Source organism: Rhinatrema bivittatum, chromosome 4, assembly GCF_901001135.1.
Source record: "Rhinatrema bivittatum chromosome 4, aRhiBiv1.1, whole genome shotgun sequence".
NCBI lineage: Eukaryota > Metazoa > Chordata > Amphibia > Gymnophiona > Rhinatrematidae > Rhinatrema > Rhinatrema bivittatum.
In genome coordinates, this window is record NC_042618.1 from 112,944,385 (window position 1) to 112,967,523 (window position 23,139).

A 23,139-nucleotide genomic window follows, 5' to 3' on the forward strand; every position below is an offset into this window, starting at 1 on the left:
ATTGCTGTGTTTAACTATTTTATACTGAACAATGAATGCTAACACTAACTGTAGTAGTCAAGATTCAAACAGGAATCAATAAGTAGTAATACCTTTCACAAATGTCAACCAGTTTTCCTCTGGATTGAAAGAAATGGAAAAACACAGTAGATGATGGTAGAAAAAGCCAAGTTTGCTCACGTCTTCCTAGGTATGATACCAGGTAGACTGTGACCATTTGTAGGGTATCGCTTCTTAGCTTCATCTACGCTTTCAGATAGATAAGCATGTAAAATACCATATTGTATTCACAGTAAAAATAGCTGCAATAGGAATGTGCCTGCTCCCCCCAGGTCATCACTGTCTTTTGAGAAGGTAACACTCACCAAGCTGCTGCACTGATCCAGCTATGCGAGTACCTGCATTTCTGCTAAAACTTCTAATTACTACTAAAATTGGAGCCTGCCAGCCTGGGGGGAATTTTAATCAAAAACATTTCTAATTGCTAACCATTTTTTTAAACAAATAGATGGGTATTATGTTTAATTAAAGAGAAATAAGCTAATTTCTAAAGTACTTAGTAAGTAGCATACAGTGTGGAATTGCACTTGTATTAGACAGGGACTGACAATGTGAAAAATCTTGGTGTCATGGGGCCAATTAGGCCTCCGAAGAACTGAACCACTGACGGAGCTGTATAAATACTGAATATATAAATTCAGGATTTGTTAAGTCTTTTGGTTTCTCTTTTCTGTTAAATTCTCTGTCTTCTCTGAAAAAACTAAACCACTGAATTGTGTACGCAAGTGCTGAATGTCTGAGACCCTCAGAAAACCTATAGGTTACATTCTACTGACCTTTTTGAGCCAGCACCTAGCAGGGCCTCTCTGCCTTAAAGCTGGAATGCATGGGAAAAGAAAGTGTGCACAGCATGATTTATAGCTGGGTAATGGTGGGAAAAGTCAGACAAAGAACAAGATACTGTATATAAACCACCTGACAAGACAAATGCCATTGTATTGATGGTAACGGAAGATGTTCAGTGACATGCTATATCCAGCAATGAGTCCCTGGAGTTGCTGACAGTTCTATGGCTGAGATTCATGGGATGATCTCAGAGAAGTGAGCAGATTTGGTTTTACATTGTAAATATATGTATATATATTCTCTGGTTTTAATTTACTTGTTCTTTACATATACTTTCTTATATCTTATCATCTATTACATTTGTATTTTCCCTTTTTACATTATACCTTATTTTTATGTGTATTGCAATTTTTTTTAGTCCTAGATTATTATATATACTCAGTTTTCTGGGACAATAAGTGTGAAAATCAGCAAAGTACAGTATGAAGATATTTTCTGTTTGTCACTGGGAGTTGAGAAAGAGCCATCTAACAACCTTAACCACTCCTCACCATTACAGCACTCCATGTATTTTGTATAGATTTTTAAATATGCTATGATTTATGGTTTTCTTCTTAACCTGGTTGCCAATTTTAAAACTTGTTTCTCTCTTTCCATACACATCCACACACAATAAAATGCAAATACCAAAACACACACGAGTCTCCAAAAGAAAATAATTATATAAATATATTTTATAAAACATTTGTTGGCATTTAAGTATTAATAACTGATTGTATCAAAAAGGTTACATTACATGAATACCAGTAAAAAATAAAAATAGTTAAATAGCATATAAAACCACTTCAAAACAAGCATTTATAAATAAACATTTAAACATAAAAATTGTGTACATTTATAAAAATAAACATTTAATCCACTGTACATACAGCATCCTTCAGTGGGACCCTCAATGGGCTTAATTCTGTTCATCCATAGCTAGTGCTGTTTCATCATTTTCACAAAAAGTGGGATACAAAAAGAAAACAAACCTTCCAATTTATCTTCATTAACTTCCCACAGATTTTGACATTTTGTAGTTTGTAAAATGTACTTTACATGTGACATGTCTTAATGACAAACCACCTCTCCCCACAAAGTGATGTTCTATCTACTGGTTTGTTTGTTTTTAAAGCAGAATTCACCTAATCAATGACTTTTCTCACAACTAAGAACATTTTTCTTCTTTTGCATGGAGATTAAAAGAGGTATTGTTTTTATCATTTTCTTTCAAACACAGCACACTGCAATAGTAAATTATATATAACTTGTTCTAAATTCCAATATAACAAAGTCACAAGCTTGAAGGAGCTAAAGAAAATGTGCTAGCAAAAAGAGGTTCAAAAGCACACAATCTTGTACAACTGTAGCCTGGAAAACAAACGATGATTATTGTACATCAGCTTTTGAGATCTTACTGCTCCCTTCTTCAGCTGTGAAGAGGCCTTACTGGTGCTTAGAAAGGTGTCATATCCTAGAAAGATATCCATCTCTCTCCAGGACCTATAATCCTACTTGTTTTCTACAGTACAACTACAGATGAATTACTGAACTATCATCTTACCTAAAAATGGGTTCTCACACTTCTCTTTCCTTAAACAAGGCAAGAACTACTTCTGCTTCATTATATTGTACATTATCTAATCATTTTAGACCTTGTTCTGTTAAGGACTATAAATTTTGGGAAAATCTTTTAATATTTCCTAAACTGAAGAGCAATGTTTGGCAATATGAGAGGGGGTTAAGCAGTAAGTACATTTTACTGCACTGCCCTTTCTCATTAATATATGGGGAGCCAGTTGAAAATATCCTCGGTCAATTAAAACATTTACCAAACCATTATTTTTAAAATTCTGTACCAGTGGGGCAACCATGTTTAGAATAGCATCACAAATTACCATAAATGGAATGGAATCTGATTGGTTTATAAAGTATGTGATGTCATTTATACCAAACAGGATGGACCAATCTGTCTTCTGAGAAAATGGAAGGTAATTTATGAGTCTTGCCAACCTGGCTGTTTACAGAGTTTCAGGGAAACTACATTTGTTTTTTGAAACTATGACTGAACAGTACAATGTATTACTACTGGCCTTGTATAGTTTAGAAATACTGCCATCTGTAAAGCTTGAGTCAGTCCAGCTGATTTGGCCAGATCAAGGATTTCAAATGCATAATCCACCCTCCACTGAAGATTTCCTTCTGGCTAAAGGCCTGTAGTGATTATAGCTTTGCAGGGGAGGTGGAATTTTTCTTTTGATAGGACATTCTGTATATACTAGACTGTGTTGATCACACAGTCCTACAGTTACTACCAATTTTGATAGTTATATTTTCAACATTTATCTTGGAGAGCTATATCAATACTAATGGCTAAATTTTTAAAGCCCGGCATGTGCAAAAACTGGGAGATATGCATGTGGCCGGGTCAAGCGTGCGCTGAGCGTGTTTTAAACAGCCCGGCCACGCGCATATCTCTGGGTATGCATGGAAGTGCCGGGTTGTTCAAAAGTGGTGGGCCGGGGGCAGGGTCTGGGTGGGAGGGGGACATGGCAGGGGCCGGCTGGGGAAAGCGCGTACTGGCAGCCAGCCAGCGTGCGGAGCTTATCACACCTCCGAAGAGGAAGGAAGTTCAAAAACAAACAAACAAAAAATACAACAGGTTGGGTAGATTTAGCAGTCAGGGTGGAGAGGGTGAAAGGGAAGGTCCTTCCCAATCCGCCTCTTAATTGGACTGGCAGGGAACTGGTCAAAGGCCCGATCACATCGCTGCGCATGCTTTACAAATCCCCCCCCCCCCCCCCCCTTGCGGGCATGAGTGGGCACATGTGCACGCTGATATAAAGATCGGGCACTAGTGTGCGTGCAAGCATCGAATTTTATAATGTGCACCCATGTGTGTGCGCAGGGAACCATGGGCATATGGACGCACAGGCACATCTTTGAAAATCTACCCCAAGGGTCTGATTTTCAAAAGCATTTACATGCTTAAAACTGGGTTTTACACATATAATTGCACTATACTCGTGTAAGCAGAATTTTGAAAATTGCTACAATATGGGCCTGATTTTTAAAAGCATTTACTTGAGTAAAACTGGGCTTTATTCGAGTAAATGCACTTTACTCGAGTAAGTGGGTTTTTGAAAATTGCTACAATATATGCCATTGAATTGTCCATAGGATTTACTCACATAAATGCACTTTACGTGAGTAAATAGCGTTTGAAAATTGCTACAATAGTAGTTACATTTATGCGCATAACTCCTTTTGAAAATTACCCCCTATATGTCTTTGAATTGTCAATATGTTTTACCTGCATTAAGTACACTTAAGGTGGATAAATGCCTTTTGAAAATTGCTATGATAGTAATTACATTTAAGCATGCAACTTTGAAAATTCACCTTTATCTTCTTCCACAACCAGTTCATGCTGCTTGACACATAACCATCTCTGCAGTGACAGCACACTATGTAAATTCTGTTTAAAACCTCTGAAATAATTACAGCTAAGCTACAACAGATAAACTAGAAGCTGTAACAGTGATGTAGATGAAATGATTGTCTCAAAAAATTACAACTGGGTTAAAAAAATAACTCCTCTCTAAGTTTACATTATATCCAACATATGCATTTTTTTAAATCACTTAAGGTGAAGAATGGTTTTAGCCTATTTTGTCTTTACTTCATTTTTAGTTCTTATACTTCATTTTCCATATCACAGGACTGAATATATTAAATGCTACAATATACTGATCTGAATCATTCTAACAAAGCATTAGTGTCTTTTTTTATAATTTATGAATGATGGCTTACTGGTTAAAGGCCTGCTGTGGTAATGTGTACACACCTATACAGTAATGGATTATTTAAAACCTGAATTCAAACAGCACTAAAAATTTCTTCATGTACACATTATTAAAAAAAAAAAAAAAAAATTAAGCTCTGTGCTGCTCTTAAATCTAATGTCAAGCTTAAATATACTGGAAACAACTTCCTAATTGTGTTAGTTACAGTAGATAGCTCATTCAAATTCTGTCAATGCTACAAACAAGGTTTCTGCAGAGGTTACTGTCTTACTACAGTATGCAATATTAGAATGTTTCTGCTTGATGGTTACTCTTGAGAAGCAGGGTATACATTAACCTGTCAAATAAAAGTTCACTGAAGAATTATAAAACAGCAGGAGCTTCTCCTCTCAGTCTTTCATGTTTGCATACTTTTAAGAGTGGAATCCTGAACGAACAGATCTAATTCTTTTTTGGTGTTTTCAGGAAGAGGGTGAGTGTCAGTTATATAATTGTTTGATTTTCTGTTTTCCTTTACTGAAACTGCAGTGACGCCAATCCAGGTGTGCTTGTAAATGAGTATTCTAGAGTTGTGTTTCCCACTTCCACCTAAAATGTTATAGAGTTTGAAAAAAGGAAACTAATAGAATCTGTGTCATCAAAAGACATAACCCCTCTTTGCAGTTTGAGTAATCGGTCGATTGGAAAAAAAAAAACCCCCAAACTGCACAAATGCAAAGTTACTTAGAGCTGTCTCTCAGAATTCCATAAGAGAAAAATGGAGTTTTTGGTCTATACGTCCTTATTCTTTCATACACAGCTGCCATTTTTCTCCAAGAGCAGGAGCACAATTAACATTATAGATGTGCAAATGACTGTGGTTGATATCCTTAACTGGAAAGAAAGCTTGCAAGGCTGGTAATCACCAGAGGCGGTCGCTTAGCAATAGAGCCCAGAAGCCTAGAAGGGAGAGCTGGGGCACCAAAATCAACCTGAAAAAAAATAACAGGAAAAAAAGGGTTTGGCGTGCAAATCAGCATGTTTGAACATTAATTTTTGTTTCATGTGAACTCCAGTGCTTAAGTGCTATGGAATAGAATGTCAGTATGAGCTATCAAAGCAGTGCCTAGGGCTCAATTGCCAAAACACACCAACAAAAAGTTCCATCCACAACTAAAAGAGCTTTCTAGAATATGTAGATGCATGCATTCACAGTCTACACATATGCAAGGATATAAAAAATAAAAATAAAAATATATATTTATATACCCTCCCCCTGTTAGTTCTCATGTTTCCCATGACATGTCCTGAAAATCTGGTGTCGATTAGGCACCAAACGAAAAAATTATTAGATGATGTAGGGAGATACTGAATTTGCAATCTCATAAGCTGCCTTTTCCTTCAGAAAGTAGGTTAAAAATACAAACGTATGACATTCTAACTTATGACTGATGTGCTATTAAAAAATTAAGCTTTAACTGATGACTTGCTCTGAGAATGCCAGATGTCCAGCTGCAGCATTTACTTCCTCCATGACTTGTCTACGGCCAGGGCACTCAGTGGATGCTACTGCAAAAAGCACGTAGCTGGTAGCCTGGCTTCTAATGAATCCCATAGGAGCAGTAAGTAGATAAATTAAGATGCTGTTTGACATTTTCTCAAACACCAGTTAATTCTGTAATTGTGGCTCTATTTTTAACTCTGCTTTTTTTTAAGTACAGATTGAAAAAAACATCTTCACTTTCTGTTCATGGGGCACTGCTGCTCTAAATAGCTCTCTGTACTTAAAACTAGAGAATAGATTCTTATTGGTCAGAATGAGAGAGAATTAATACTATAGGACTCCCCACCTGTACCAGGTAGACCACTCTGGTGATGTCCTTTCCATTTAAAGTATCAGGTTGCAATATCCAAGCACTGGGTAGAAGCTCCCCCCGAATGATGTCTTTACAGGGTCGAGGCATGGACTCATCATACACAGACTGGAAAGATGCGATGAACCACTTTTCCTGAAGAAAAACATGCTTCAATTTCTTGAAATATTCCAGACTCCAGTATGAAATACGGATATTTACCCACAGTCTCTCCCTAGAGGTAATCTAGTCACAATAGGTTTCTAAACAATTGTTTTTGTATTAAATGTGTAAGAGTTCCTTTCTTTAATCCTCTTTATCATTGTACTGACAGTAACTGCAGCAGGCCATCACATATTATTTATCAACACCAGTTTTCTTACAGCATGTGAAAGTATAAGGAGAAAGGTGATAAGAAAACAAGCTGTGTATAAAGAAAGCACAAACTGCTGATACTGCAGGCCACAAAGCCATAGGTTGGAACCAGCAGTCTACAATTACTCAGAAACCAACCACGTCCATACCAGCAGATTTGTGGTGACCATTTATTGTCCAGCAAGATCATGACAACATCGAGGAACATCTTCACTAATTTTGGTAGCTGTTTAAAGGTCGATTGTAAGACATGGGAGAGCTTGGGGTGGCTTGGGTGTTGGATTAAGAATGGGGACTTGTATGCCTATCTACCAAGGATCAGAGAGAACCAAAGAGGAAGACAGCAGAAAATGAGTGCTATCCTACAAGCTACCAAGCTTCCAGAGCTGGCAGCAGGGATATAGCCTTAGCTGCACAGACCAGAATAGCTGGGTAGACTGGAGGAGCCAATTTGTCTCTTTCTGCTGTCATCAATTTTGTTACTAACTAGGAATTTTTACCACCTACAGCACTGGAACAGATGACTTCACTGGCATTATCTGAACAAATTGGCCAGTAAGAACACATGCAGTAGCCATTATAACTAGTGGGATATCCTAGGTCTGTCGTCTCCATTTTAATAATCTTATAAAATCTGCATATTTACTGAGGGTATAGGTTGATATAGCTTTTAATTCTCAACATGTTTATGCCATAAATCTTCAATAATGACTTTAGCACTTTTTCTTACAGAAAAATAAACAAACACTGGACATGCAATACAAAATATACTCCTAGGGGAATTTTACACAGTGTAGAATTTGTGCAGAATTTTCATATTCTGTGCAGCATCTGGAGAGTAGTCTCCGCTTGCAGCAGAGGAGCAGCGAGGCCCAGCCTGATCATGGCCAAGGAGCAGAGAGGACTGTGGCCAGAGCCCAACCCATTCACGGCCAAGGAACAGAGAGACCCAGTGGGGCCACGGGTAGAGCCCATCCCACCCGTGGCTAAAGTCAAAGATAAGGGAGGCCCAGGAGAACTGTAGGTGGAGTCTATCCTGCTTGCAGCTGAAGATGATGGAGAGTCCCAGAATGACAGCACAAGAAAGGAAATGTGCATGTGTGAGCGAGAGAAAGAGATAAAGAGAGAGCCTGTGTGTAAATGTGTTATTTGAGTAAGATTTGGAGCCTGTGTTCCTGAGTGAGGGTGTGTGTGAGAGAGGGAGCCTGTGTGAGGATATGCGGGTGATACAGAGTGTGAAGGTGTGTCAACAAGAGATAGAGGGAGTGTGTGTGAGGGGTTGTGAGCGAGAGAGAGAGAGGGAGCTTATGTGAGGAGGTGTGTGTGAGACAGGGTGCTTGTGTGAGAGAGGGACCATAAGAGAAAGGGGTAAAATTGTGGGCGTGGAGGGTAGAGATAGAGTGGAAGATGAGTCTGGAGGGGAGAGATAGTAGAGAGCAGAGTACCTAGAGCCTGAAAAGACAGAGAGTCTGTCCAAGGGAGTAGGGAGATGGCACAGAGTCCGGGAGACCGGGATGGCATAAAGTCCAACAGGATAAACATCCTGCATGAGACTAAATGCACAATTGAATCTTTAAGTGTAGAAATCCCTTGTGTGTCGGGGAAGACTATAGTGATAGGAGTATACTACTGTCCATTTAGTCAAGATGGTGAGACTGACAGTGAGATGCTAAGAGAAATTAGGGAAGCTAACCAAATTCGATGTTAGGTTCCATATTAGGTGCTATAACCCAAGAAAGAGATCTAGGCGTCATAATGGATAACACATTGAAATCGTCGGTTCAGTGTGCTGCGGCAGTCACAAAAGCAAACAGAATGTTGGGAATTATTAGAAAGGGAATGGTGAATAAGGGGAATGAACAGCTCCCCTAAGAGGAAAGACTAAAGAGGTTAGGACTTTTCAGCTTGGAGAAGAGACGGCTGAGGGGGGATATGATAGAGGTGTTTAAAATCATGAGAGGGCTAGAACAGGTAGATGTGAATTGGTTATTTACTTTTTCAGATAATAGAAAGACTAGGGGGCACTCATGTAGTTAGGATGTGGCACATTTAAAACTAATAGGAGAAAGTTCTTTTTCACTCATCGCATAATTAAACTCTGGAATTTGTTGCCAGAGGATGTGGTTAGTGCAGTTAGTATAGCTTTGTTTAAAAAAGGATTGGATAAGTTCTTGGAGGAGAAGTCCATTATCTGCTATTACTTAAGTTGACTTAGAAAATAGCCACTGCTATTACTAGCAATGGTAACATGGAATAGACTTAGTTTTTGGGTACTTGCCAGGTTCTTATGGCCTGGATTGGCCACTGTTGGAAACAGGATGCTGGACTTGATGGACCCTTGATCTGATTCAGTATGGCATGTTCTTATGTTCCTACAGTGTACTTCTAGGGGAATTCTACTCAGAATATTTAAAGTTCAACATTTTCAGTAATAACTTTTCTGTATTACATTTTACATTGTTACTCAGACTGATGTATATTGTGTTATTTTGACCAATATATAGTAAAGTATGCAGAGTCTTAAATTTTTGTGTGCATAATTCTAAATTTCCCCAGGAGTAAATAAAAATGCCCCAGCAAAAATCTTAAACTGTTCTTCCAGTTTTTACCAGGAGATGGAGCATTTTGGGTGTTTTAATCCAGCAATTATATTCATTACATGCTGAATAGCATAGATGCTTCAGGAAGCAGCAGAATAACTTACCTCTTTGGCCTCCACACTCATACAGCAAAAATCCCTGGGTTGTTTAAGATAGCAAAGGGACGTGTTGCTCACTAAATATACTGTAACCAAGTAACAAAAAGGGAAAAAAAAATTCTCAGTTACAACTTACTCTGATGGTATTGTCTGTTCAACTTCGTTTAATTTACATGTTTTGTTTTGTTTTTTTTAATCTGCATTTTACAAGATACAGTGCTTCACTAGCTTGAAATCTATAAACTAATTCTTCCAAACTGAAAATTGCTCATGATCTGATTCTTGGTGGATTGGCTAAGGTTAAATGAAAAGATATGAGCCACGAACTTAGGATGATCGCTTCTAAGCATTTTGGTTGAGACTGAGAACCTGGGAGTAAGGGGTGTCACCTGCCACCTGACCCAATTAGGGGCATTAATATGTTACAGACATTGCCAAAACAAGAGGAATAAACTTGCTAAAAATGTATTCTCTGTGACTGTAATACCTATGGCCTACTGAAGCGTTGTGCCAAACATATAGCTCTTACTGATTTAAGGGAAGAATGATTCTGCATTTCAAAGAAGTAATGCTCAATTCCATCTAGCACAAAGAAATTGCTTTCACATTAAAGCAAGTTCTAACAGGCTTCTGTATATTATCAGAATCCTACTCTATTATATGTGCTTGTATAAAGCCATAATTTAGATAGCTGTTGGCTTTCTTAACCTCTGTATTTCTCTAATGGGCTTTGGACCCATTTTCAAAACCAGTACTTTTTTTTTTTATCTTACCCAATGTACTATATCACAAAATACCCTAAGCAAGTGATGGCAATCTCTGGTCCAGGTGTAGCACAAGCAAGTCTGGTTTTCAGGATAGCCAAATTATACAAACGAACCTGGTTCTTAAATCATGTGTGTGCCAGTCCTGTTTGTAGCACTTAAGAACCAGATTTCACCATCTATGCCCTAAGTAGCTGTTAAACACAAGAAACAGCCTGTAGCAGGAGGGAAGATTGCTGGGACGTGAGCTATAGGTGATGTTGGTGAAGAGACCTTTGCCACCTTTATTCTCCCCCTCCCCCCACCACTGGAACTGCCTGCCACTCTCCTGCAACGTTTCCTGCCCTTTGGGAGCTCTTTCAGAAGTAACCAGGAGGGCTCAGAAGTATTATTTTCCAGACACTGGTATGGGTTGGAATGTTATTAGACTGGTAGCCTTCCTCATCCTTTGTGAGAGGAGGAGTGGGAAAGAAATGGTCATTCTTTTTTTGATGTATATGCTATTGTACTTTGTATACTACTGTATTAATGTTTTGTATTTATATGCAATTGTATTTGCTATATTTTAATATAACAATGTGAGCCATCCTGGCTCCTTTTTTTGGAGGAGGGCAACATATAAATTGAAAATGTAATGTAAAAGAGTGAAAAACTTCATGTTGTAAGGGTCCTCACCCAGCTGAACATCATTGCACACTTTCTTGTGGACCCGAACAGTGGTAATAGTTTTGTCATACAGACTCCGTTTGGTGGGATCTCTCACCATACTCCACACATTGTTCAAGGGTTTCTCGATGACACCTGCTCCCAGAAATCCATGCTTGGTTATGGAAGAGAAAGCTTTGTAGTAAATCTGTACCTCTTTTTCCATACAGTGGTACCTGGAAGAAGGAAACAATTGTAAGGTAGAAATGTGCATGAAAAGGTTTTGTGTCATTGGTTCTTTGTGGTTTCATTGGTGAAATTTTCTCCCTTTTTTTTTTTTTTTGTTGTTGTCCTCCTCCCTCCTGTTTCTGGAACAAATAAATTCCTGTAGGGTAGGGTTAGTTTGCCCACCTCACCTTTCCTTCATTTAATCTGTGGATAAGAAACATGGCACCAGTTTGCAGATAGCAGAGTTGCTTACCTGTAACAGGTGTTCTCACATATGGGTGACATCATCAGGCTGGAGCCCTCATGGAACACTTTGTCAAAGTTTCTAGAACTTTGACTTGGCAAACTGAGCATGCCCAGCATGCCACCCAACCCTGCATCCAGCAGGGGTCCCCCTTCAGTCTCGTTTATAGTATAAATAGGAGCGAAAAATAAAATAATAAATCATAAGTGAACCCAACTCCACGGGGTGGCGGGCGGGTGGGTTTCGTGAGGACTAACATCCTGCTGTCCTGTGAGAACACCTGTTACAGGTAAGCAACTCTGCTTTCTTCCAGGACAAGCAGGATGGTAGTCCTCACATATGGGTGAGTAGCGAGTTGAGGATGCCTGAGTAAATGTACCAAAAACACCCAAAGACATACAATAGGCACAACAACAGGGGTGGGTTTTGGTGAGGAGGGCATCCTGAGCTTCCAGTGGGTTGCTGGAAGGAAGTTGGGTATTAAGCTGAGAATAAATTACGTAGAACAGACTGGCCAAAAATTGAATCTTGCTTGCCAGCCTTGTCCAGGCAATAGTGAGCCACAAAAGTATGGAGAGAACTCCATGTAGCAGCTTTGCAGGTGTTAGTAAGGGGCACCGAACGGAGGTGCGCCACTGATGTTGCCATGGCTCTTATAGAGTGTGCTTTCACGCGTTCCTCTAGCGGGAGGCCTGCTTGCTGGTAACAGAAGGAAATACAGTCCGCTAGCCAGGAGGATAAGGTCTGCTTGCCCACCGGAGCTCCCAGTTTAGTTTTATTGAAGGAGATAAAGTGCTGGGTGGATTTCCTATGGGCTGCAATGCGTTCCAAATAAAAGGCTAATGCACGTTTGCAGTCCAAGGAATGCAGCACTCGCTCATCTGGATGTGAGTGGGGTTTTGGAAAGAAAGTAGGCAGTATAATGGATTGATTTACATGAAATTCAGATACTATCTTTGGTAAAAATTTTGGATGAGTGTGAAGCACCACTCGATCAAGGAGAAATTTTGTGTAAGGTGGGTATGTTACTAGCGCTTGTAGCTCACTAACTCTGCGAGCCGACGTTATAGCTAGGAGAAAAACCATTTTCCAAGTGAGATAACGCAGCTCGCAGGAGTGGAGAGACTCAAATGGAGGTTCCCTGTACGTACCCGGATCAGTCCAAACAGTGGGTTATGTCCCCCTTCCAGCAGATGGAGTCAGAGCAAAAAACTGAAAGGACGGCCCCTTATAGGTTGGAGCGCCCTCTGTGTCCCTTCAGTATTTTTCTCTGACTCCAGCAGATGGTAGGGGACACCTATGGCTCCCCAGCATTTCTTACTACATTTTATTTTTCTTACTTTGGTATGGATCAACCATTTAACAAGAGGCGAAAGTTACATATGTTGTAGAATTATGTTTTCATTTTATTTAATTTTTATGAATTGAAACTTGATGTTTTAAATTTGTACATAACTTTGGTTTTTGTTTTTTTCCCGGTGCTGGCAGAAACTAGCGCCTACTTTTGGGTAGGCGCTAATTTCTTAAAGTAAAATGTGCGGCTTGGCTGCACATTTTACTTTCTGTATTGCGCGGGCATACTTAATAGGGCCATCAACATGCATTTGCATGTTGAGGGCGTTATTAGGTGCCGCGGGTTGGACGCGCATTTTCCGCCCCTTACTGAATAAGGGGTAAGGGAAAATGCGCGTCCAAGGGCAGGTTAACAGTGCGCTCCGTTGGAGCACACTGTACTGTATCGCCCTGTGAGAAAGCAGGATTCTCCTTTACCTGCTTCTCACTACAGAAGCTGTCGGCTATAGTAGAAAGATGTGTGCTATGCTATTAGTATAGAGTTATTTTGAAAATCAAATGTTACACTGACTTTCTTTTCTGTAACCAATGTAGTGTTGTCAGAGCAACACTGACACCCTGCCAGAAGCAGGCAAGGGGGAAATCTTACCTCAAGCTCAGCTTGGGGAGTTTCGGTGATGTTCTGGAGGAGGGGTGCTCAAACCAGTTCTATGGGCCCCTCCAGCCAGTTGGGTTTTCAGGATATCCCTAATGAATATGCATGGGATTTATTTGCATACACCACCTCCTCTGAATGTAAATATTTCTCATGCATATTAATTAGGGATGTCCTGAAAACTCAACTGGCTGGGGGCCTGTAGGACCAGTTTATAACCCCTGTTCTGGAGAATTGTATATGTATGTGGAGGGGGAGAGGGGGTGCTGCAGAATCCGGGGTGACTGACTAGAGCTCCAGAGCCATGTCTCTTTTTCAAAGTTTGGGGGTAGGGGTGGGGGTATGGCCTGACCCGGATAAAGGTTTGTTTATTTTTTGTTAAGGAAAGCATCTGAAAAGACACAAAATCCATAATAAAATTTCATTATAGGGTTTGTGTCATTTCAAATGTTGATATTTTTATGTCATTTGCAAATTAAAGCACAATCCTATTGCAAGGGAGCATCCATTTATAGAAACAAATGAGAAAGAGGAATTAAATGGTGGGCACTTACTTCCAACCAGCAGCTGCTTGGCATTTAAATAAGTTCCCCAGATCATTTGAACATGCTGCCATGACCTAAAAATGATATAAATCAGGGGTCAGTTTTCAGACTTGCTGTGTGAGAGAAAAATAGGGCTGTTTAAAGACTGATTTCTGATTCAAAGAGCTTAACCTGGTGCATTTTTTTTTGTTTCCCCCCTTTCACCAGCCTCCAAATGGTAAATCACTGGGTGAAGCCTACACCTGTGGCATCTCCTATGATCAGGAGGTGGTACAAGTGTCAGCCACATCAACTACTCCTTATCAGATCCACAGCCTCAACATGGCTAAAAGTCTGCACATTTTTCCACGATGCATGGACATTTAGTTGCATTGAAGGAAGGCATTCCCAGGGACATGTTTAGGTTAGGGGAGGAAAACTATGGGCATACATTGCACTTTCAACTCTATATGTAGACTTTTCCACTTAAATTTAATCTGCAGAAAAAGCAGGTGCAAGTGACCGTGTGTATTTTGTACTTGCAGCAAGTTTCAAAATGAACGTGCATGTGAAATTTTGCTTTGAGAATTGGTGAAAAGCCCACGGGTAAAAAGTATGCATGATCATTATCCCAGTGCACACACTCTGACAACTGCTCCTTTTATTACCTTAACAATATCAAATAAAAACAACGTAACAAAATCCTAAAGGACTTGCATAAAATGTTTTTCAAATGACTTCAGTTATTTTGTAATGTAATGAATAAAATTAATTTTCCCTAGTGTTTTTTTGTTTGAACCAAATCTATCCACTCCATGATGTATCCAGTCTGGGGTAACCACACAGCTTCATGTCAAAAGGAACAAACTAACCAATCCTCGTCTTACCCAAAAAATGTGATCACTAGGATAAATGCCACATTTTTAGGTTTTATGAATATTTTATGTATTACACATCACAATAGATAAAAATCATTCTGTGGCATATCATTAGATTTACAGTGCTTGCATGGATGGATATTTCATTCAGATTTCTCTGTGGGCAAGCAGGACTGCATCTCCATGCATGCAATGGAGTAAAACCAGGAGTGGCTGAGCCTGTCCTTTTTGACATGAAGCTAACAAAGACATCTTAGTTCATCAATCCTTTTAGATCAGGGGTTCTTGAAACAAATGTCTGGTGGCCTAAAAGTATGGCCATCAATGCAATTCATAGTTTTCCCTAAAATACTCTTGGCTCCTCTTGCCCATATCACCACCTCCCTCTTTCTCTCTTATGCTGTCCTCATTCTCCTGTCCCTTTCCCTCTCTCTCCTCCCTGTCCCTCCCCACTCTGTCTCTTTTCTCTCTCTTCTTCTATTCGTCCAGCCATCTCTTCCCCCCCTCCTTTCACTCTTCTGCCCTATCTTCTTCTTCACCTAGTAGCCAGCAGAGGAAATCAAAATTTTCTGTGGCGTTGTTTCTCCTGACAGCCCCAAATGGTCTGGATAAAGCAGCACCACAAGAAGAGTTGGGTTCCATGTGGGCTGGAAGAACAAAGGAGCACCATAAGAGTTGCTCCTGATATCTCTGGCTTCAAGGGATCTGTTCTTCTCTTGGCATTGTTCCTCCTGCTGACCCCATGTGAGCCAACAGTGGCTACATTTGAGAAATACTGCCTTAGTCTATCTAAACTGAACAGAAGAATGAAGAACTATAATAAAACTTCAAGAGTAGCTTTTGTATACTAATTTTAAGATGTGGATAAAGTGAATTTACTACTTACCTGATTTCCTTTCTTTTAATACAATCAGACCAGGTTAGACCAATGGGTTATGTATGCCAACTAGCAGATGGAGACAGAGATCAACAGGCTCGCTGATGTCATTCCTTATATACCTCCTTACTGATACCAACCTGCTAGTATTCCTGTAACAAGCTAACTGTGGATAAGCTCAATACCATCAATTATCAAACATATTAGTAGTTCAAAGTATTCTTATTATTTTTTAAACCAATGGACTTCCAGAAGAAACAGGAAGTAGAAATGAAGGATTGTTCCAACAGTAAACCAGAAATAACTCACCTGCAGTAAAGTATGTGTTGTCATTCGGATCCTCAATTCCGCTTACCTGCCCGTAAGTAGTTCCCCTGCAAGGCACAGAGTATACAAACTCTCTCAAACTCTGGCAGCATAGGGAGGGCCCTGGTCTGATCTGACTGTATTAAAGGAAAGGAAATTATCAGGTAAGTAGTAATTTCACCTTCCTCTTTCATCCAGTCAATCAGGCCAGACCATTGGGATGTATCCAAGCTACTCCCTGATAGGGTGGGATATGGCCCCAGCCCCTCACGACTCCACCGAAGCCCCTTCTCAAACTCTGAATTCCAACGAATAATATTTAGAAAATGTATACAAAAGATAACCACATCACCACTTTACAGATCTCCAAAGGAGAAATCAATCACAACTCTGCCCCAGAAAATGTCTTCACGTTCATTGAAAGAACCCATACCTGCTTCGGCAGAGGGGTGCCAGAATTAGTATACATTGCCACCTCAATCCAGCAAGCTACCTCACCATTCTGCATTTCACCATACAAAACAAAGGGATGATCAGAACACCTGAAGGTGCCAATAATCTTGAAATATCTTAAAAAGATGTCTTCTCATGTCTAAGGGGCGAAGGAGTGCATAGCCGTCTGAATTTACCTTTCTGGTAAAAGAAAGCAAAGAAACTAACAAATCCAAGTGAAAATCTGAAATGACTTTCGGAAGGAAGGCAGGAATTTGCACAAATCTAGACACTTTCAAGGTGCCATATTCAAAAGCATTTAGCTGACTAACTCAGAAGCTAATCAGCTAAATTAATATTGGGGTACATATCCGTCTAAATTCTAGCCGCCTAATACGGTAAGTTAGGCGGCTAGAATTTAGCTGAAAAAGTTAAGAACATAAGAAATTACCATGCTGGGTCAGACCAAGGGTCCATCAAGCCCAGCATCCTGTTTCCAACAGAGGTCAAACCAGGCCACAAGAACCTGGCAATTACCCAAATACCAAGAAGATCCCATGCTACTGATGCAATTAATAGCAGTAGCTATTCCCTAAGTAAACTTGATTAATAGCAGTTAATGGATTTCTCCTCCAAGAACTTATCCAAACCTTTTTTGAACCCAGCTACACTAACTGCACTAACCACATCCTCTGGCAGTAAATTCCAGAGCTTTATTGTGCGTTGAATGAAAAAGAATTTTCTCATATTAGTCTTAAATGTGCTACTTGCTAACTTCATGGAATGCCCCCTAGTCCTTCTATTATCCGAAAGTGTAAATAACCGATTCACATCTTCTTGTTCAACACCTCTCATGATCTTAAAGACCTCTATCATATCCCCCCTCAGCTGTCTCTTCTCCAAGCTGAACAGCCCTAACGTCCTCAGCCTTTCTTCATAGGGGAGCTGTTCCACCCCCTATATCATTTTGGTTGCCCTTCTCTGTACCTTCTCCATCGCAATTATATCTTTTTTGAGATGCAGCAACCAGAATTGTACACATTATTCAAGGTGCGGTCTCATCATGGAGCGATACAGAGGCATTATGACATTTTCCATTTTATTAACCATTCCCTTCCTAATTCCTAATTCTGTTTGCTTTTTTGACTGCTGCAGCACACTGAGCCGATGATTTTAAAGTATTATCCACTATGATGCCTAGATCTTTTTCCTGGGTGGTAGTTCCTAGTATGGAACCCAACATCGTGTAACTACAGCAAGGGTTATTTTTCCCTATATGCAACATCTTGCACTTATCCACATTAAATTTCATCTGCCATTTGGATGCCAAATCTTCCAGTTTTGCAAGGTCCTCCTGTAATGTATTACAATCTGCTTGTGATTTAACTACTCTGAATAATTATGAATCATCCGCAAATTTGATAACCTCACTCATCATAGTCCTTTCCAGATCATTTATATATATATTGAAAAGCACCGGTCCAAGTACAGATCCCTGAGGCACTCCACTGTTTACCCTTTTCCACTGAGAAAATTGACCATTTAATCATACTCTCTGTTTCCTGTCTTTTAACCAGTTTGTAATCCACGAAAGGATATCACCTCCTATCCCATGACTTTTTAGTTTTCTTCAAAGCTCTCATGAGGGATTTTGTCAAAGGGGCATTCCAGGGGTGTAACTGGGAGGAATTGAATTAGTTGGCTAAGTTAATTGGCTAATTGATATTCAGAGTTAGCTGGATGACTTAGCCGACTAAGTCTGGTCAGGCTCAAGAGCTGTCCTAAAGGTAGGGGGTTATAGTTAACCAGCTAACTTTAAGATAGTCAGCTATATTCAATAGTGCAGTTTCACTATTGAATATACCTCCAAAGTTAACTTTGCTAGCTGGACTGTTTCTGAATATGGACAACTTTCCTTTACATACAATAAGAAAAGCTCCCTACAAGACAAATCTTGCAATTCAAATACTGTCTGAGTCAAACAAATAGCAACTAGGAAAGCCATCCTCAACGTAAGCAGCCCTAAGGAAATAGCCACAAAAGGAGCAAATTGCAGTACTGCCAAAAATTATAAAAATACAAGTAAGTCCCAAAATGGAACTAGAAGGTGGAGCGGAGTCCTAATATGCTTAATGCTCCTCAAGAACCGAAAGACATTTGGATAAGAAAAATGGTTTACTGCAAATACAACCCCTAAGAAGGAGATAGCTAATACTTGCACCTGCAATTTAAGAGCCAACTCCATAGAGCAGCCTTTCTGCAACAATTCCAAAATCACTGGAACAGACAACTCCAGGGGCACACTGACCACGAGAGCACCAATCCTCAAAAACTCTCCAAACCTGCACATAAGCTAAAGGAAGTAGAGAGTTTCCTAACTTTCAGTAGCATAGCCTCCATGGCCTGGGAGGAACCTTCTCAAGAGCCAAACTGTAAGACAAAATCGATTTGATTCTTCATAAAACATTGGACCCTAGCAAAGTAACTCCCTTTGAGATGGACATCTTAGAAGGCTGTCCCCCAGCTGATGCTGGAGATCTGCATACCACAGCCAGTGGGGACAGTCCAGAGTCACCAGCAGGAGCAGCCTTGGATGCCTGGTGATCCTTCGAAGAAATCTGTCTATCACAGTGCAAGGAGGAAAAATATATAATCTCCTCTCCGCTGATCACTCCTGAATCAGGGCATCGATTCTGGCCAAATAAGCATTTATTTTCTAGATGAAAATCTGCGTACCTTCGTATTCTGGTTGAGCCATCAGGCCCCAGTCTGGCTGACCCCACTTTGCAACAATCTGACTAAAGGCCCTTGGAGAAAGGAGCTATTCCCTGAGGCTTATGCCATTGCGACTGAGGTAATCTCTTGATAAGAGATGAATTTCTGCCCAAAGAAGAAAGACATCCAGCTCTAAAGACATTAGAAGCCTTTGGGTTCTTCCATCATTCATTTATGCTACCGCTGTGGCACTATCGGACATTACCTTGACCGTCAGTCCAACTATCCAAGGCATGAAATCATGGAGAGTCGGCCTAATTGCTCTGACTTGCAAATGGTTGATGGACCAGCTTGTTTCCTTGAGGGATCCACTGTCCCTTTGCCAAAAGCTCCTAACAGTGTGCCACCCCCAGACTGAGAAACTGGCATCACCAGCAACATACTTGAAAAGATTCTTGGGGCTGTTTCTAATCCATGGTTGGAATCTGAAACTGAAAATGCCACCCCAGCATTACATCAAAAACACAGGAAACACAAATGAGTCTTCCAAATTGGAACATGAAGATAGGCTTCCATCAAAAGCCAAGAGATCAGAAATCAGAACTACCCTTTTCCTGCACCTCTATAACAATCGATGTTCAGGTTGCCATCCTGGAGTGGGCCACCTTCAAGAAGTCCATACCAGCTTCAGGGCCAGGGAGGAGCATAAGGACCCTAACATCCTTTGGGACCACAAAAATAAATAAATGAAGTAGCACCCTAGACCATCCTGGTCCTTCAGTACCAGAAGTACAGCTAGCAAGCCTAGTAGAAGACATTTCAGAGCAGATCCTACAGACTTTCATATCCAGGTTGAGTGGCAAGAGAGTAACCACTGCTCAGATGGAATTTTGACCACCATTAAGAGCCCCAAAATACTCCTAAAGTCATTCAACATTGGACAGGAGGATTCCAGAACATAACCATCCTGTGGATACCCCACAAAGCCTCTCACAGCACAACTCAACAGAAGAGGCCCTAGTCAACTGAGTGAGGGAGAAGGGACCTTCACCACTGGAGCTGCCTCCCAAAGAAAAAAAGGCATAATTGTTTTTGTTTATATTAGAAAACACCACGCCCCTAGATTCCTCATGATGCAATGTATAGAGGAACTAGGAAAGCAATCATGCCAGCTGTCCCTTATGGTTCAACAGAGGGAATGAGAATAGACTGTCACCTCAGGAGCTGCCCTTAAGGGAAAATATATGAGGGCACCCCCATATACTACATACCTGGTAGAGATCACTCATCTTTTGAACCAGGGAACTTGAGAGTCAAATCTGTAATCATCTGGCTCCAGAGCATGAACTCTACCACTGAGCCAAGGGGAAAGGTCTTCCACCTGAAGAAGCATACAGAGAGGAAGATCTGGGTCCAGGAGACACACTGAAAACTAAAAATGTCCTTCCTAGGAATCCCACAGTCTTCACTGAGAATCTTAATAGAGCCAAAACACAAACCCTTCACAACTTGAGCCCCTTGGTAACACCCACATATGTACATCAGAATCTACACCACTTAAGACCACAGGACCTTCAGCAATGTTAAGCCTTTTCTTGTGCTTCAAACACTGTCCACTTCAAGTTGAGGTACATCTACTGAGACTAGAGCCACAGAAACACTTGTCTGAACCCGAGACTTCAGGACAAGAAACTGCTAGGCCAGAGGCAAACCTAGGAAAGCCAAGCTCTCCTGCCCAGGTATAGAGATGCTAGGGCCAATCTCCCCTGAGCTGGCCCCGCCCATTGAAGTCAAACCTGGAGGCAATCTTGGACCACAGAATCCTAGATGCTGAGTCATTAGAACTCTAAAAATGGATTCCGTGACCAAATTCAGTCTGTTAAAGACTGCTGTATCAGATAGATAGAAACACAACTGCGAAAGCTCCACTGATGCCATGGCTGACAAACATCAGGAAACAGAAGTTGCAACCTAGAAAAGGCACTCCATCTAGTATAGGGCCAGCCAATCTGCACCCCATGGAACTGAGTGAGGGGTCTTATCACCCTGTCTCTTTCTCCCATACCTCAAATTGGCTGCTGTTCCCGCCTCTAAAAAGCAGCTCCCAGTGGGACTAGAAAACACATTCGGTCCCACTGATGCGGTTCCTCCAAAAGTGGCAAGAATAGCACTTATAAAATCCCCTGTTCTTGCTCATTTTATTTTTCAGAAACACAGCAGCAATAATCATGATGGTTAACCTGAGCAATGCTGGCATGCTTTGCAATCAGGTGCAAATATCTTCCTGTACTCTCTGAGATGACTCTGACCCAGCTAGCTAAAGTTACTGCACTCATAATGTATTTATAATGTATTTATAGTTATACTCCATACTGTACATAGTTCATCACAGTTTACTGTCCGCTTCCTTGCCTTTATCTCCTCTGCAGCCTATGCTATGCCCCCTCCCAATACCCCTGTTCATTGTATTTCCTTTCCTCCTTTTTAGTTCCAATGTAAACCGGCATGATGTTTGCATATTAATGCCGGTATATAAAAACCTTAAATAAATAAAAAACCTTAAATAAATAAATATGGCGATCTCCCCATGCAGCCCCAATATAGCCCGTAGTGCAAATCACCAGGTTAATAAAAACTTCCTTGCCTTATTAGAGAGACTGTCACAGGTTTCAGTTATCAAAGCTACAACTGACCGTGGTTATGCTATGTCATCCCACTGCTGCCAATAGCACCGGGCCACTTAATTACCAGGAGACCTCCCCAGAGTTTGTGTGCTCCTCCTAAATGGTCCCAGGCCAAATTAGTTTGATTTCTCCATGGTCAATCTTTATCATGGGAAAGGAAAATTTGTTTCTTACCTGATAGTTTTCGTTCCTGTAGTACCATGGATCAGTCCAGACTGCTGGGATTTGCCCCACCTCTAGCAGATAGAGACAGAGATGTTTTAAAAACAAAGCTCCGCCTTATATAGGAGAGTGCCACCTACAGTCCGCCAATATTTCGTAATGACAAAGCAAGATGGATCCCATTAGATACCATAACTATATACACTAACACTTGAACAAGAACAGGAAACTATTACCACCGGGTCACCTAACCCCAGTAAGATCGGAATCTATAGAACCACGCAGGCCAAAAATTCAAAATCTGCAGAAAAATAAGGGGAAAGCGAGCGGACTCTCCCCCCACTTTAACCACTCTGACAGGACGGACCTCTGGACTGATCCGTGGTACTACAGGAAAGGAAAATTAGTTCTTATCTGATAATTTTCGATCCTGTAGGACCAAGGATCAGTCCGCTCCTGGATCTCGACGGCATGAGAAGAACCTTGGGGCTTTGGCGTTCCGAAATGTTGCCATGAGATCCATACTGGGCGTTCCCCACGCAAGGCATATGCGTTGAAACACGTCCTCTGACAATTCCCATTCGCTGGGATCGAGGTGGTGTCGACTGAGGAAATCTGCTTGTATGTTGTCCACGCCAGCAATATGAGAGGCCGCAATGCAGAGCAGGTAATTTTCTGCCCAGCTGAACAACTGAGCTGCTTCCTCTGCCACAGGATGACTCCGAGTCCCCCCTTGCCGGTTGATATACGCCACCGTGATTGCATTGTCCGTTAACACCCGGACTGCTCTCCCCTGGAGGAGAGGAGCAAAGGCTTCTAACGCTAACCGTACAGCCCGGGTCTCCAACCGATTGATCGACCACAGGGACTCCTCAGGGGACCATAAGCCCTGCACAGACTTCCTCTGGCACACCGCTCCCCAGCCGGAGAGACTGGCATCCATGGTGACCACCGTCCATTCGGGAATCTTCAGGGGAACTCCCCTGGATAGATTGTCCTTCTCCAGCCACCACGTTAGGCTGTTTCTCGCCACTTGTGTATGCGGCAATGGAAGAAAAAACTGCTCGGATACTGGGTTCCAACGGGACAGTAACGCATACTGCAAAGGCCGCATATGAGCAAATGCCCATGGCACC

At 41.0% G+C, this 23,139-nt stretch overlaps 1 protein-coding gene across 1 annotated transcript in view; it reads right to left on the reverse strand.

The window, feature by feature from the left end:
• Window positions 1-4,168: 4,168 nt before the first annotated feature.
• The window catches only part of STARD9 (StAR related lipid transfer domain containing 9), a 432,822-nt gene continuing 413,851 nt past the window's right edge, over window positions 4,169-23,139 (reverse strand). Inside the window, exons 29-33 of the mRNA XM_029598695.1 lie at window positions 13,980-14,044; window positions 11,036-11,241; window positions 9,603-9,682; window positions 6,521-6,679; window positions 4,169-5,662 (exon numbers count right to left, since the gene is read on the reverse strand). Coding sequence (XP_029454555.1) covers window positions 5,561-5,662; window positions 6,521-6,679; window positions 9,603-9,682; window positions 11,036-11,241; window positions 13,980-14,044 — 612 coding nt within the window. The 3' untranslated portion in view covers window positions 4,169-5,560. The remainder of the gene's footprint in view (window positions 5,663-6,520; window positions 6,680-9,602; window positions 9,683-11,035; window positions 11,242-13,979; window positions 14,045-23,139) is intronic.